Source organism: Anser anser (assembly GCF_964211835.1).
Source record: "Anser anser genome assembly, chromosome: Z".
Lineage (NCBI taxonomy): Eukaryota > Metazoa > Chordata > Aves > Anseriformes > Anatidae > Anser > Anser anser.
The window spans coordinates 12,415,023-12,428,272 of NC_139723.1; the positions used below are offsets into that span (position 1 = coordinate 12,415,023).

The following is a 13,250-nucleotide window of genomic DNA, read 5'->3' on the forward strand; positions in this document are numbered from 1 at the left end:
CTGCTTCCTGTAAACCAAAGTTCCCTAGTATGATCCTCTCATACAGTCATACAGTTGTATCCATAATGTCAGTAGGCCTCCACAAGTACCTCTTGAGGGAAAGCCCCAACCCTATAAAAGTGTCATAATCTTCTGATTTTGTTTACATTACAGCATCCTTATCACTAGGAACAAGAAAACCAAATGGAGAGTTTCCAAACCTCCCCCCTCCTCCATCCTTTTCCGCTACATACTCCATGACTGTTATCATCTCGATCATCTCCAGCTTTGCCCTTATCGTGATCCTCGGCATTGTCACGCTCGTTTGCTGCCGTCGACGAAAGCAATGGAAAAACAAAAAAAGGTAAAACTCAGGACTTAACCCAAGGCCAACAAATGCTGCTTTGAAACATGGCTTGCCTGCTTCTGAGAGCACAGTCCTGCAACTGCCTGCCGGAGGGAGAAGCCCTCCCTATGTCTGTGGCTGCACCAGTGCAGGCTCTGAGGAGTGCCTGTGTCAGAGCAGAAGGTGGCCTGGTGGCTATTTTGGGGAAATGATGTGAGACCCTGCTGCAAGGCTCTTTCAGCAGCCCTGCCGTACCTCCTTTTTCCATCCTGGAAGAAGCCAACCCCAGAGGTGCAGATGTTGATCTCCTGGTCAGGGGCCATGCACACTCTGACCAACAACTGCTCCGTTGTTTCAGAGAGTCAGAAACACCGACGCTCACCACTCTGCCCTCCGAACTCCTCCTGGACCGGCTGCACCCCAACCCCATGTACCAGCGGATGCCCCTTCTCCTTAATCCGAAACTACTCAGCCTGGAGTATCCCAGGAACAATATTGAATACGTGAGAGATATTGGGGAAGGAGCATTTGGGAGAGTCTTCCAAGCAAGGTAAGCAGTCCACGTGTGAGTCCTCTCTATCTAGAGGTATCTGGGAAAAATCAGGAGTTGGGCATCCATTTGCCTGGACACCAGAAATCCTTTGTTCATTTACTCAAACTGAAATTGGTAGAAGGGCCCAACAGTTAAGCTGAGGCTTGAATAATTGTTTGTCTTGTCCACTGCTTTCCACTCATATCTGTTAAACTTTTGTCAAGAATGAGTCTCCTGTACTTCTCTCTAGTACATACTGTGTCAAACTCACATACCAAAGTCTGGTGTGACAGCTTAGCTAAATTTATCATCCCTATTTTTTTTCAAAGAGTATTGCATGTGGCATGTGACTTATTGTGAAATGCTTGCATTTCCCAGTATGTGCAAATCGTCGGTGTGTGCTGTCCTCCATTACAAACTCAACACTGGCCAGTAGTTACCACAGAGGGCAATGTGTCATGCTGCAGTTAGGTCCTCACCCAGTTTACATTTGATTTAGTGGCAAAACCAAACCAAACCAAACCAAAAATCCCCTAAAAATCCAACCTACTTAAGCCAAAATCCTTTGTGTGTGTGTGTGTGTGTGTGTGTGTCCCCTTTGCTTATTCAGACTTTATTCTTGGAAATCACAACCACTGTTGCCTGTTTAAATTTAAGGCATTAGATGAGCCACAGATTCTGTTGAATTTCCTGGGAGGTGAGGTCATGCTCTTCTTCACATGTGAAAAACATTTCATTGAGAACCCAGGGATGAACCCAAACTTGCTTAGACTGGGTGGATGGAAGGCATCTCGTTACCCTTGACAGTCTGCAATGCCTGCAGGTCAGCATTTGGCCAGTCTGCTCTTCTTGGAAAATCCCAGCCCAAACTCCTGAAAGAAGGTGGACAGAGTGTTCCATTTTGCTCGGGATGGGTTTTCTTAGTCCTTTACAGTTAATGAGTCTGGGACGTAGCTCATTTTGTCACTGTATCTGGAGTAGTGTGTGATGACAAAAAATGGCAGGGACTATTAGAGTCCTGATGTGCACCATGGCCTGCCTGGCGAATTGCTCCCAGTGACTTCAAAACCAAAGGACTCTCCATGCAAAAAGCAGCCATAAGTGCAGATATTTTCAACATTTATAGTTATGCTGTGGATGTATCCACTGGGAAATTAGTTATGGGCTGGTTAAAATGCTGGTAGAATAGCAAAACCATTTCGATAGATGTGACGGATTTTTTTCCTAATGAAGGGATGTGGAAGAAATGCAGGCGTACTTTTATTTAATGTAGAGGGAGCTAAAAATAACAAAGTTTAAAGGGCGCACAGTGGGAAAATCACAGATGCTTAGCCTGTGATTGATTGTTAGCTTGGATGGCTGAGCCAAATGCATCCAAACTTGAGTCGAGAGCAAAGTTGCGGTGACTGAGTCACAGCTGGTGCAGGCAAGCCGGTGCAGGTGTGCAATGCCTGGTGCTCAGGGCATCCCACTGAGTGCAGCCTTCCCGTAGAGCATCGCCTGCACCAGCACCTCCAGATAGCCTCAGCGCTACCCAGAGCCTCCTCAGCTGGAGGTGGCTCTCCCCGACCTTGAGCAGGACCTCTTGAAGGGAACTGAAGTGTCACTGAAGCGCCAGGTTAAGCAAGTGTTAAAGTGGTGTAGAGAGCTTCCATGTGGATTTCGTCCACCCCAGTGCTGTAATTCCTTTTAGTTAAACCTTTTTGCTATTGTCAGTGGAAAACGGGAGAAAAAGAAAAAATAGGAAAAAAAAAAGCAAGCAACAAAATCGTATCCAGTTTTTGCAACATGCAGAGTACCATACCCTCTGAAACATCCGGTTTTTGGGGCTCAGGGAAGGAGCCCCAGAAATACTGTTTCTGAGTGGCTTATTTATTTTTATTAAAATCTCTATCAGAAACCACTCTGAAGCGTTATATTCTTGGGGAAAATTCCATCCCCTGACATTCCTGTGCACCACTGGCAGACCATCAGAGACTGCTGCGCTGACATCCAGAAGCACCAGCCGCGCATCCCTCCAGGTGACGGACACCACCCCAGCTCAAATCTTTGCCTTCCCGTCGCAGATGGATAAAATGTACTTGTCTGCATGTGTTAAATGGACATCTCAGGCTAAGTTTAGCAATCCTTTTACTTCTCCTGGTCTCATGTTTCTCCCTCTCCTGTAAACACAGCTCTGCGCACAATGCCAGTGATGCTTTTGCCAGTTGGCTTGCTGCGAGTCCTGATTCAGTGTTTACTCACTCCTGGGTCAAGCAACATGTTAGGACAGGAAGTGTCTGGCTATCATTTACCAGCTCCTCCTGAAAGGCTGCCATGTCTGCTTAGGGCTCATTCACACTGGAAAGGTTGAGGAAGTAGCCAGTTACCTCAACAGATGTCTTTAAAACGAGATATGGGACCTGGCTCAGGTCTGTCCTAACCAGGTCGTGGTGGCCAATTCAGGATCTCCTGCTCCTGGGAGGACCATGTTGACATCTGCACACCTCCAGAGCACCAGTCCTCTGCAGGACAATGTAGATGAGTGTTGTGGTTTAACCCGGCTGGCAGCTAAACACCACACAGCCGTTCGCTCACCCTCCCCCCTCCCTCTCTGGGATGGGGGAGAGAAACGGGAAAGTGAAGCCTGTGAGTTGAGATAAAGACAGTTTATTAAGACAGGAAAATAATAATAACAATAATAATAATAATAGTGATAATGGTAATAGTATTAACAATAATAATGTGTAAGAAAACAAGTGATGCACAATGCAATTGCTCACCACCCGCTGACCGATGCCCAGCCTATTCCCGAGCAGCCGGCCCCCCCACCCCGGCCAGCCACCCCTATATATTGTTTAGCATGACGTCAGATGGTATGGAATACCCCTTTGGCCAGTTTGGGTCAGCTGTCCTGGGTCTGTCCCCTCCCAGCTCCTGCTGCACCCCCAGCCTGCTCGCTGGCAGGACAGAGCAAGAAGCCGAAAAGTCCTTGGCCTGGTGTAAACACTGCTCTGCAACAATTAAAACATCAGCATGTTATCAGCGCTCTTCTCATCCTAATCCAAAACATAGCACCCTACCAGCTACTATGAGCTACTTAACTCTGTCCTAACTGGAACCAGGACAATGAGCATGCAGATTGCTCCCAGAGGTGGAGCTGCATGCCCCAAACTAAGCTTGAAGGCCAGGGTTGCCCAGTGCCCTGGATGTGGGGTCTTTACCAGCACCAAAGACTCGTGGACCCCCACTGCAAAGGCTTTGGGGTCAGCTTGTCATCTCTGTGGGAGACAAGGCTGCCCCAAGGGCCAGGCTAGAGCTGTGAGATCAGAGATCGAGGTGGCAGGAGTTTCTCCATCACAGGTATCCTCATATTCTTTCAAGTGCAAAGGATGTTTCTTTGACCTGCTGTCTCAAATGTAGCTGAAAAGCTTTTTGGATGTTAAAGAAACCAAATGAAACAGTCCACTGCCTGTTCTGAACACTGTGCTGCCCCCCCCCCCCCCCCCAAACATTTCCCTCCAAAGGAGAGGGTAAAGGTAGTTCTCCACCTGCCTCATTAGATGTTTATGACACCAATTAACGGCCTAACAAGCTGCCCAGCTGTGATGCTGAGGAAGATGTGGGACAGGATGCAATCTCAAATACAGATTCAATCTGCTCCTCATTTTTTTTTTCACAGTTACTGTTCTGGAAAGAAGGTCTGTCTGGAAACCTAAAATCAGACATCCTCTTTAGGTAGATTGGGGGCAAAAATCTCTGTTTGCCCTGCTGGTTGGCTCTGTAAACAGCAGGTACCTAGAATGCTGCCAGTATTGCACAGATCCATTGATGGTGAAGAAACTGAGGACAGCCACTGTCCATCCTGTGCACAAACTGGGGTATCTCACCTACGCATTTGGGGAGTCACTAGAGAGGAAACCCAAGGTAATTTCTGTTGATGCTTCCTATTTCTAGAAGAAAATTACCACTTTTCTATTAAACACTCCACATTCTGTCCTGGAGCCTGAACTGTCCTGTTCAATTACAGAAGCCACAGCTTCCCAGTGATCACGTGTGCCCATCCCATTCTGCTAACAGTGTCTTTTGGGCACCAAGGAGTTCAGCTTCAGCAGCTCTCGGCCAAGACTGCACACAGAGCCCCTCTCTCTTCCCACTCAGCGCGATGTCCCCAGATCTGTCAGGACTGGGCTGAAGGAGTTAACATGCGTTATTAACATGAGTCGCTGAGGGTGGAGTTACGTGCTGTAGCCTGAATGCCCAGCAAAAGGCTCCGTGCAACTTAATCTCACTTGAGTCGCATTTAGGTTAGTTTACACTACAGGGTTTCAGCGGAGAGCGGATAGATGGGTCTACTTCAGGCTTTGGCCCGGGGTGAATTTCTCTCTCCAAAGCGTGCAATATGAAGCTGTTGGCACTGTGCTAGGTCTGCTAGCCAGTCATGAGTGGGAATCTGCAGTGAGGCTGCTTGGCTGAGATACATGCCCTCCTCTTTTTACTTTTAATTGCTCTGCTGGTTTCTTCAGGGTATTGCTGCTGACTTTCTCAGGCAGGGAGGCTAGGCAGCAGTGGGTGCGTGAGAAGACATCTCCTCTCCTACTAGACTGGAACCTTGCTGCCAGCACAGGGTGAAAAAAGGAGGACATTTTGCTGTAGCAGACAAATGTGGAGCCTGCTCCTCCACCCCGGCATGCTGGACCTCCTCACCCAAGCCCTTCAGCTGCGATCTGGCTGCCTGTGAAATTCCTCTCTAGATGGGCATCCTGCCACCATCTGACATTTGACATTTATAGCATCCGAGCGCATCTGTTGCAAGTGCCATATGTCTGGAGTAGATGACAAGGAAACTGGAAGTTTGCTTTGGAAATTGGAACCTCCTCTTGGGGCTACTGAGCAGTAAAGTAACCTGGCATTTGAGCAGCAGGAGGGCAGTCAGGCAGGAGCACGGAACATGACTAGGTGCCACTCTCCACGGGCTCTGTCTGCTTTTAAGGCGTGCATCTCAACTGCAGGACCCCTGGGCAGAGTAGGCGTGGGCAACGAAATGTGTGTCCGAGGTTTGACCTGTGTCTGAAGCGCAGAACGTTGCTGTGCTTTGGGAACAGCTACCCCTGCATCTTTGGCAAGCCTGCCTAATCAAACTCGCTGAGGGCAGAGTAACCTGTGGATAAAAAAATAAAATGAGTCCGTGCTTGTTCCAAGTCAGGAAGCTCTGTTTCCGGATTTGTGTCTCTTAAGCTGAAGATTCACCAGTGTCCAGCATGTATTGGTGCACGAGCTTGTTCTTCAGACACGACACGTATATGCTTTCTCCCTTCTGTCTCATCACCTGTTTCCACAAAACTTGCAGGAACATAGCTATGTGCTAGATATCAGCTCCACCCTGTTAAATTCAGCTGAAATTAGCTAATGGGTTCAAAACTTGCTAAATTACAGGTGTATTCCACCCACCCTGCTCCTCCTGAACAGTGGCAAAAGGCTATTTTCCTTACAAAACCTGGGGAATGTACTATAATTACTATTTATTCTCTGATAGTAGCTAGATATGCCAATGCCACCACTGTGCTGTGTGTGGGAAAGGAGGCTCTTTCAACATTTTTGTATAAAATATGCTTATTTTTCACTCCTGGTAAGATCAATCCTTCGGTCAGTGCCGAATGCTTCCACCTTGTTTTTTGTCTCCATCATTTCGCACCAGAAACAGAGACTGCATTTGGTGTATGTGCACCTTTCACCTTTGCTTTCCTCTCTCCCAGGGCCCCGGGGCTGCTGCCGTACGAGCCTTTCACCATGGTGGCAGTGAAAATGCTGAAGGAGGAAGCATCCGCGGACATGCAGGCTGACTTCCAGAGGGAGGCAGCCCTCATGGCCGAATTTGACAACCCGAACATTGTCAAGCTTTTAGGTATCTGAACGAGGTGCCTATGTATGGGGTACCCCATCCTGCAAATATGCTGGGGTTTTGCTAGGGGCACAAGGGCAAACACGCGTGCGTGACCAGTCCTGAATGCAAGTGGTCTCTTCTGCAAGAGGAAATGCCTCTTACAAAAGGGGTGAGCTTTTCTGTGAGCCACTGCATGCTCTGCTAAATTCCCCACCAGAACAAATCTCAAAAAGTAGGTCTGACACTGCTGCTTTTTCAGGACGGTGCGTTGTAACAAACCCTCTTCATCCTGTGCTAGAGCATGCTGCTGACCATCTTGCTGCATAGCTCTGCTTCCAGTTTCATAATATCAGGGCGGATGTCTTACAAGGAAGACATGAGCTTCCTGGAGCCGTGATTTATTTTGTGGGTATTTAAAAAAAAAAAAAAAAACACAAAAAAACAGGCACAAGTCTTGTTAGTTTTATGGGTTCCACTTACTATTGTCATGTCTGAACACTCACCAGCATTAAAAAAACAAAGTGAAGCAAACAAAACAGAAAAGCCAACCGCAAAAACAGTCCCTTCCTTCCCCTCCCTTCCCAGCTAAAAGGAAACCCTGGTTTATTGGGCTTTTTAGCAAGCCTTGGTGCCACAGCTTGGCTAATACTTCATTCCTCTGTAAAGAAAGCTGCTGACCAGATTTTATTTCAGTAAATTTTCAGTTTCTGAATGAAATGGATGTTGCCATCCACCTTCACCTGGCAGTCCTACTTGGGGTTCAAAGGGTTGATCCCTGTCAACAAGCAGCTGAGATCTTAAGTTATTTCAATAGGAAGCTCCACCAAATTTGGAAATGCAAAAACCCCAGGTTTAGGAAAGCTGGGTTGATATAAGTACTTTGGCAACGGAAAACAACATCAGGAAACGCCTCAAATGCAAATAAACATTGTGTTTATTGTCAACACACTGTAGGTCAGGAAAGGGCAAAGGTACAGGAACAAACTGGTCTCACATTGAGCGGGCGTGGGGAAAAGAGCCGCATTGTTGAGCACAGCTTAGACGATAAAGCTCTCACACACTCCTCACGCTTGTCAGATCCCGATTTTATCATGCTGGGAACAGATATCTGTTTTTTCTCAAAGATTCAAGTGTTAGGTCATCAACAAGAACTTTGGATTTCGCAATAAGTTGGATCACCAATTACTAAATGAATGGCCCAAAGGAAGCAAAACACATACACTTCAAATGCTGGCTTTTGCTAGTTGGCGAGTTACTAGCAGGCACACAAATAATTTTGCCTACCTCTAAAACTGACTTTACGTCAGTAAAACTGGTTAAAAAGTTGGGTTTGGAAATTTGTATATTAAGCTGGTGGTCTTTGCACGCACCGATGATATTAATGCAGTAGAGAGAGGCTCTGATTTCAAATTTTTCATATAAAACATATATATTAGGTGCATCTAATTGGTGGACCTGATCTGAAAAACATGAGTAGGTCATCAGAAAACTTTGGAAAAGGCAAAGCAAACACCTTCTACAGACTAGCATGCTGCAGCTGAGTCACATCAATCTTGCTGCATGGTGCGAGTGGGGTCCTTGTCTGATTATGGCCCTTAGTAAAGCTGGTGTAGGACCAAGCACATGTCCACCAGTGGAACTAGGTTCTGCATCTGTTAGATGTGGCAGATCTCTCCTTTCTGATATCTGCCTTTTCTTTGACTTTTTTCTCTTTTTTTTTCATATATGAGAGTCAGTCATGCTGTAAGTAATTTCTGCAAACAACATTTTTTGCATGTGCAGTTTTCAAACAAACAAACAAAAACCAACAACTGAATAATATGGAGCAGGAGTGTCTTTTATTCAGGTATCCCAATGTACTCTTGAACATGTCCCTGAAAATGTTGTTTTGTGATTACATCTGAAGTCTAACTATATATGTGTAGCCTTTACACACATACTAGTATAAATGCAATAACTAAAACAAACAAAAAAAATACTGTAATTGGAACTATAAAATTTCTTCCTGAAAGTATGTCCTTCCAGCTGCAACTGGGAAGAGACAATGCTCCTCTTAATGCCAGTTTAACCAGGTTTAGGCTCTTAATTAAACATAGCTCCAAATATATATCCTCCTCCTTGGATGCCCAGACAAAGCAAGCAGCTGCATGACTTGTTAGCGTCCCGCACAGAGTTCAGCATTAGATCCTTGGTGAAGGAGCTTCAAAGACACAAAGGGACCTGATGCAACTTGACGGTGTTTGCATGCTTCACCTTTCCCTCTGCCCCCACACACATTCTTGAAAATACTTACTTTGCGTAAGTATTTTTGGATTTTTTTTTTTTTTTGCGTCTTGCCACAGCAGAACCTTTCTTTGCTCCCCAAACGACCCATGCGGTGCGTCTCTCTTCTTGCAGGTGTGTGCGCTGTTGGGAAACCCATGTGCCTGCTGTTCGAGTACATGGCCTACGGGGATCTCAACGAGTACCTGCGCGACCGCTCGCCCCGCAACCTCTGCAGCCTGGCTCAGCAGGGTGGCCTGGAGGCGCGGGTCTGCCTCCCCAGCCCCCTGGCGCTGTGCTGCACCAGCCAGCTCTGCATTGCCAAGCAGGTGGCCGCGGGCATGGCCTACCTCTCCGAGCGCAAGTTTGTCCACCGGGACTTGGCCACCAGGAACTGCCTGGTGGGGGAGAACATGGTGGTCAAAATCGCTGACTTCGGCCTCTCGAGGAACATGTATTCGGCCGACTACTACAAAGCCAACGAGAACGACGCCATCCCCATCCGCTGGATGCCCCCCGAGTCCATCTTCTACAACCGGTACACCACAGAGTCCGACGTGTGGGCCTATGGGGTGGTGCTGTGGGAGATCTTCTCCTACGGCATGCAGCCCTACTACGGGATGGCTCACGAGGAGGTCATCTACTACGTGAGGGACGGGAACGTCCTGTCCTGCCCAGACAATTGCCCTCTGGAGCTCTACAACCTGATGCGCCTCTGCTGGAGCAAGCTGCCCTCTGACCGGCCGAGCTTTGCCAGCATCCACCGCATCCTGGAGCGCATGTACGAGAGGGCTGTGGCCTCCCTGCAGGTCTGAGGGGTGTGCCCAGGGTGTCCCCCACGTCCACCCACCTGGATGGATGTGGACAGGCCTGAAAGCCCCTGAGTGGCAGCACCACTCAAAGCTGTGTTTTAGAGGGAGGAGAAACACCTTGTTCCTCTGCCAAGCAAGAACCATGTACTGCACCCCCCTGGGGTGGGCTATACCTCCCTGAGGTGGACTCTGTGTCACAAAGTATGGGGATATCTCCCAGCCACAAGGCTGGGGCTCTTTGGGTTGGTGGCCGTGCTGGCCGTGCTAGCTCAGGACCTGCGTTAGGCATTTCCAGGAGCACAGGGCTCCACAGGCAAAGCAAACCAACCTCTCGCTGGCGGCACTTCCCTTCCTATCAGTTCCCTCCATGTTCTCCTGCGTTTGTGCTCTTTGCTGTTACTTTTGCTTCCCTTCTGTAAATGTTTTCAACTACTACCTGAAAAAAATATATATATTGCAGAAATCAATTCTATTTTGGATTGTGTTTGCATTTTATTTTTGCATATTCACTTCCTTTTGTAGAAAAAGGACATTTCTGAAACCACAGTCCACTTCCTTTTAACTTCCACCTTCCCTTTGACACTCGCAAACACAGCACAGACAGAGTGAAACCAGGAGCCTGCAGGACCACCAGCAGGAACCAGTATGTCATGTTACACAGACGAGCAATCTCCTAAGTAGCTCAAAAGCTCCTCTTCTCCAAAAGAGGGAAGTCTGTAGTGAGGGTCATTTGATTTTTCCTAAGATCTCACCCCAAAGTCTGTCTCAGGCATAGCAGCCGGTCTTCCCACCTTCTCCTACAATAAAGCTATTGGGTACTAAGGGACAAATTAATCCTGAAGGTCCAGCCTGGCGCCTGGCTGGTCTCTCAGGTGTGTTTATTTCACTCTGCTGTGCAGGGTCCCCTGTGCTGAGAGCAGGGAGAAACGCAGCCCCTGTGCTCAAAACCTGACCTGGTGCTATGCTGGTTGTCACACCTGTACCTCTGGGTGAGAAAACATCCTCCCCTGCAGAAACATGGCACAGAATTAATTCGGGGTGATGTATGCCATCCATGGCCTTCAGAGACATCATGCCAGCTAGGGGAACATGTCAGAAAGGGGAGCTCACCCTCCAACACAAAAAGTATTGCAGACTGCCCATCCACAGGGCAGAAATGAGACTGCCTTGGTTACACAAGGTCCTCAGCCCACTTGCAAACACCGAAGATAATTTGTCTTCTAAAAGTTGTCTCAGTCGTAATGCATACATCACTGTCAGAGAAAAACAAACTCCTGCCCAGGAGGAGCAGGTAAGTTTAAAAGGTTATGCCAACCATCACGACAACCAAAACTGGAAAGTATGTGCCTTCATCTCCTTCTTTCCTGTACTGTCAGTTAATCTCTGTTACGCCACGACCTTCTATTCTTTTCATTTATTTATTTATTTTTAAATAACCGTAGTGCATTCTGGCTGTGGCCATGGGTGCACGTTTCAGTATTTTCATTCCACTTGTTTGTGTTTCACTCAAGCGAAAGAGCTCACATTTAACCAGGACAGTGGGAAGAAAGAAAAGGAGCACTCCTGGGGCTGCAAAATGTTGAAAATACTGCTAGGCCAATGCTTGGATACCTGCAGAGAGAGGAGAAAACGACCAGTGCTGTCTCACCCATTTAGCAGTCCTGCCATCATGCTACTTTGTCAGAGGTTTACCGAGGTCTGCATGCTAAGACACAAAAAGAAAAGCAAAACAAGAACTCCTGGCCCCTCTTTCCAAACACAATAATTACCGGAGATCCTTGCGTAGCTCCTGTTGCCACTTCACGACCACCTCACAGCCCTCAGCACTGAGTTGTGCTAGGCTTTGTCACCTGGCAGAGATGCTCTGTCTGCCCTGCACATCACATCAGGGCGAGGAGGTGATGCCTGGGGATGGGGGTGAGCAGCAGAGTGCAAATTCAGGCAGTGCTCTGGGCAGCACGGGTTTGGCTGTGCTCTTTAGGGAGGGCAGGATCAGGCCTTGGATGTGGGTAGCTGTGTAGGTCCTGCACAAGTATGGGAAGGAAAACACCACCTCCTCCTAACGTGAAAGGTGTCTTACACCAAGCAAAGGTCGTAAGAAGAGGTTGGTGTGAAACCTGTGCCAGCTGCTAGTCTGAGCAGATGCACCCACTTACAGACCAGAGGGCAGCCCTTTTCCTTGCCCTTCCCTAGCCAAACCTCTCTTTCCGTGACACCAGTTCTGGCCCCACGCAGTCTGAATGGGCCCTGCTGTCATAAAAGTGGAAAATCTGGTTTTCCCTGCCCAGCATTCCAGCTTTTGTGTTGCAAGCCTGTGTTGAAAGTGAGGTAGCTAGCGACTGTAGGTCAGGATGGAAAACGCTTCCCCTGTTGTAAGGGGAAAGATCTTTTCAAGATCATCTCGTTGAGAAGCTCTCTGCAGCATGCACTCCAAACATGATAATCGCTTCTGCATCACGATCCAGCAGGAGGGCTTAGCGCCTAAACGGCGATGTCCTTTGAGGATTACATGGTAGACAGACCTTCTGCTGCCTTGGCATATGGCTGGATTTTACCCTGAGTGTTTCCTCCTGTTGTACATTTTTCAGCTTGCTGAAAGCTGGAAGCTGAATTGCTTTCAGGATTTGCTCTCTTACACAGCTTTTTCTTTTTTTCCCTTTTTTTTTCCTTTTTTTTTCTTTTTTTTTTCCTCCCTTTGAGAGTTTTTCTTTCTTCAATGGATGTTATACAGTACGCTACTCCAGAGATTTGTAGGTTGTTTTTTATAGCTGTCACAAAACTCAAATTATTTTGAATGGGAGTAAGCAGTGGGCTTGTGAGAGAGTAGAAGAGAAAGGAAACATATTAATCAAAAAATTGTTTGGAAGCAAAAATATTTTGCAGTCTCTAGTTTGGATTTACATGTTCATGCAGAGAAAGAAGTTGAACCCAAACCAGTTAATTTAGGTGCTCAAGTTCCCATTCCCACTGATGGCAGAGGGAGCCTTGCAGTCAGTGGCATGGGACAATAACCCTACAGAGAAGAGGATTTGCAGCATGCTTGGTATACCCACTACCTCCAAGTGTCCTGAGAGCATATGCAGCACATATGCAGCTTCATCCAGGGTGACATCCCAAGACAGCAATACTCTCTTGTTCTTTAAAAGGTGTACTTGAAATGCATTATAAAGCATAAATTCCACAATTGATCAGACACTACCTGCAACATGATTAAAGTTGTTTTAGAGAAGCTGCTCTCAGTCACGCTGTGTACTGAACTCATCTCTCTGGTCTCGGCTCTCCAAGGGTACACAATAATTATCTGTTCTCTGTTACACATTACAGAAATTATGGCTTTGAATGACATCCCAAACAGAGATCTACATTTCTCACTATCCTTACCAGTGTAGCTCCTGTGCGTAATATTTTAAAAAATAAAGAGATATCAGAAATGAATTCTTTTCTCTCTGTTCTCTT

The 13,250-nt window shown here is 47.2% G+C and overlaps 1 protein-coding gene across 1 annotated transcript in view; it reads left to right on the forward strand.

The window, feature by feature from the left end:
* The window catches only part of MUSK (muscle associated receptor tyrosine kinase), a 53,049-nt gene extending 41,905 nt beyond the window's left edge, over nt 1-11,144 (forward strand). The window contains 4 exon segments of the mRNA XM_083816189.1: nt 154-343; nt 684-875; nt 6,593-6,741; nt 9,118-11,144. Coding sequence (XP_083672315.1) covers nt 154-343; nt 684-875; nt 6,593-6,741; nt 9,118-9,797 — 1,211 coding nt within the window. The 3' untranslated portion in view covers nt 9,798-11,144.
* Nucleotides 11,145-13,250: the final 2,106 nt, after the last annotated feature.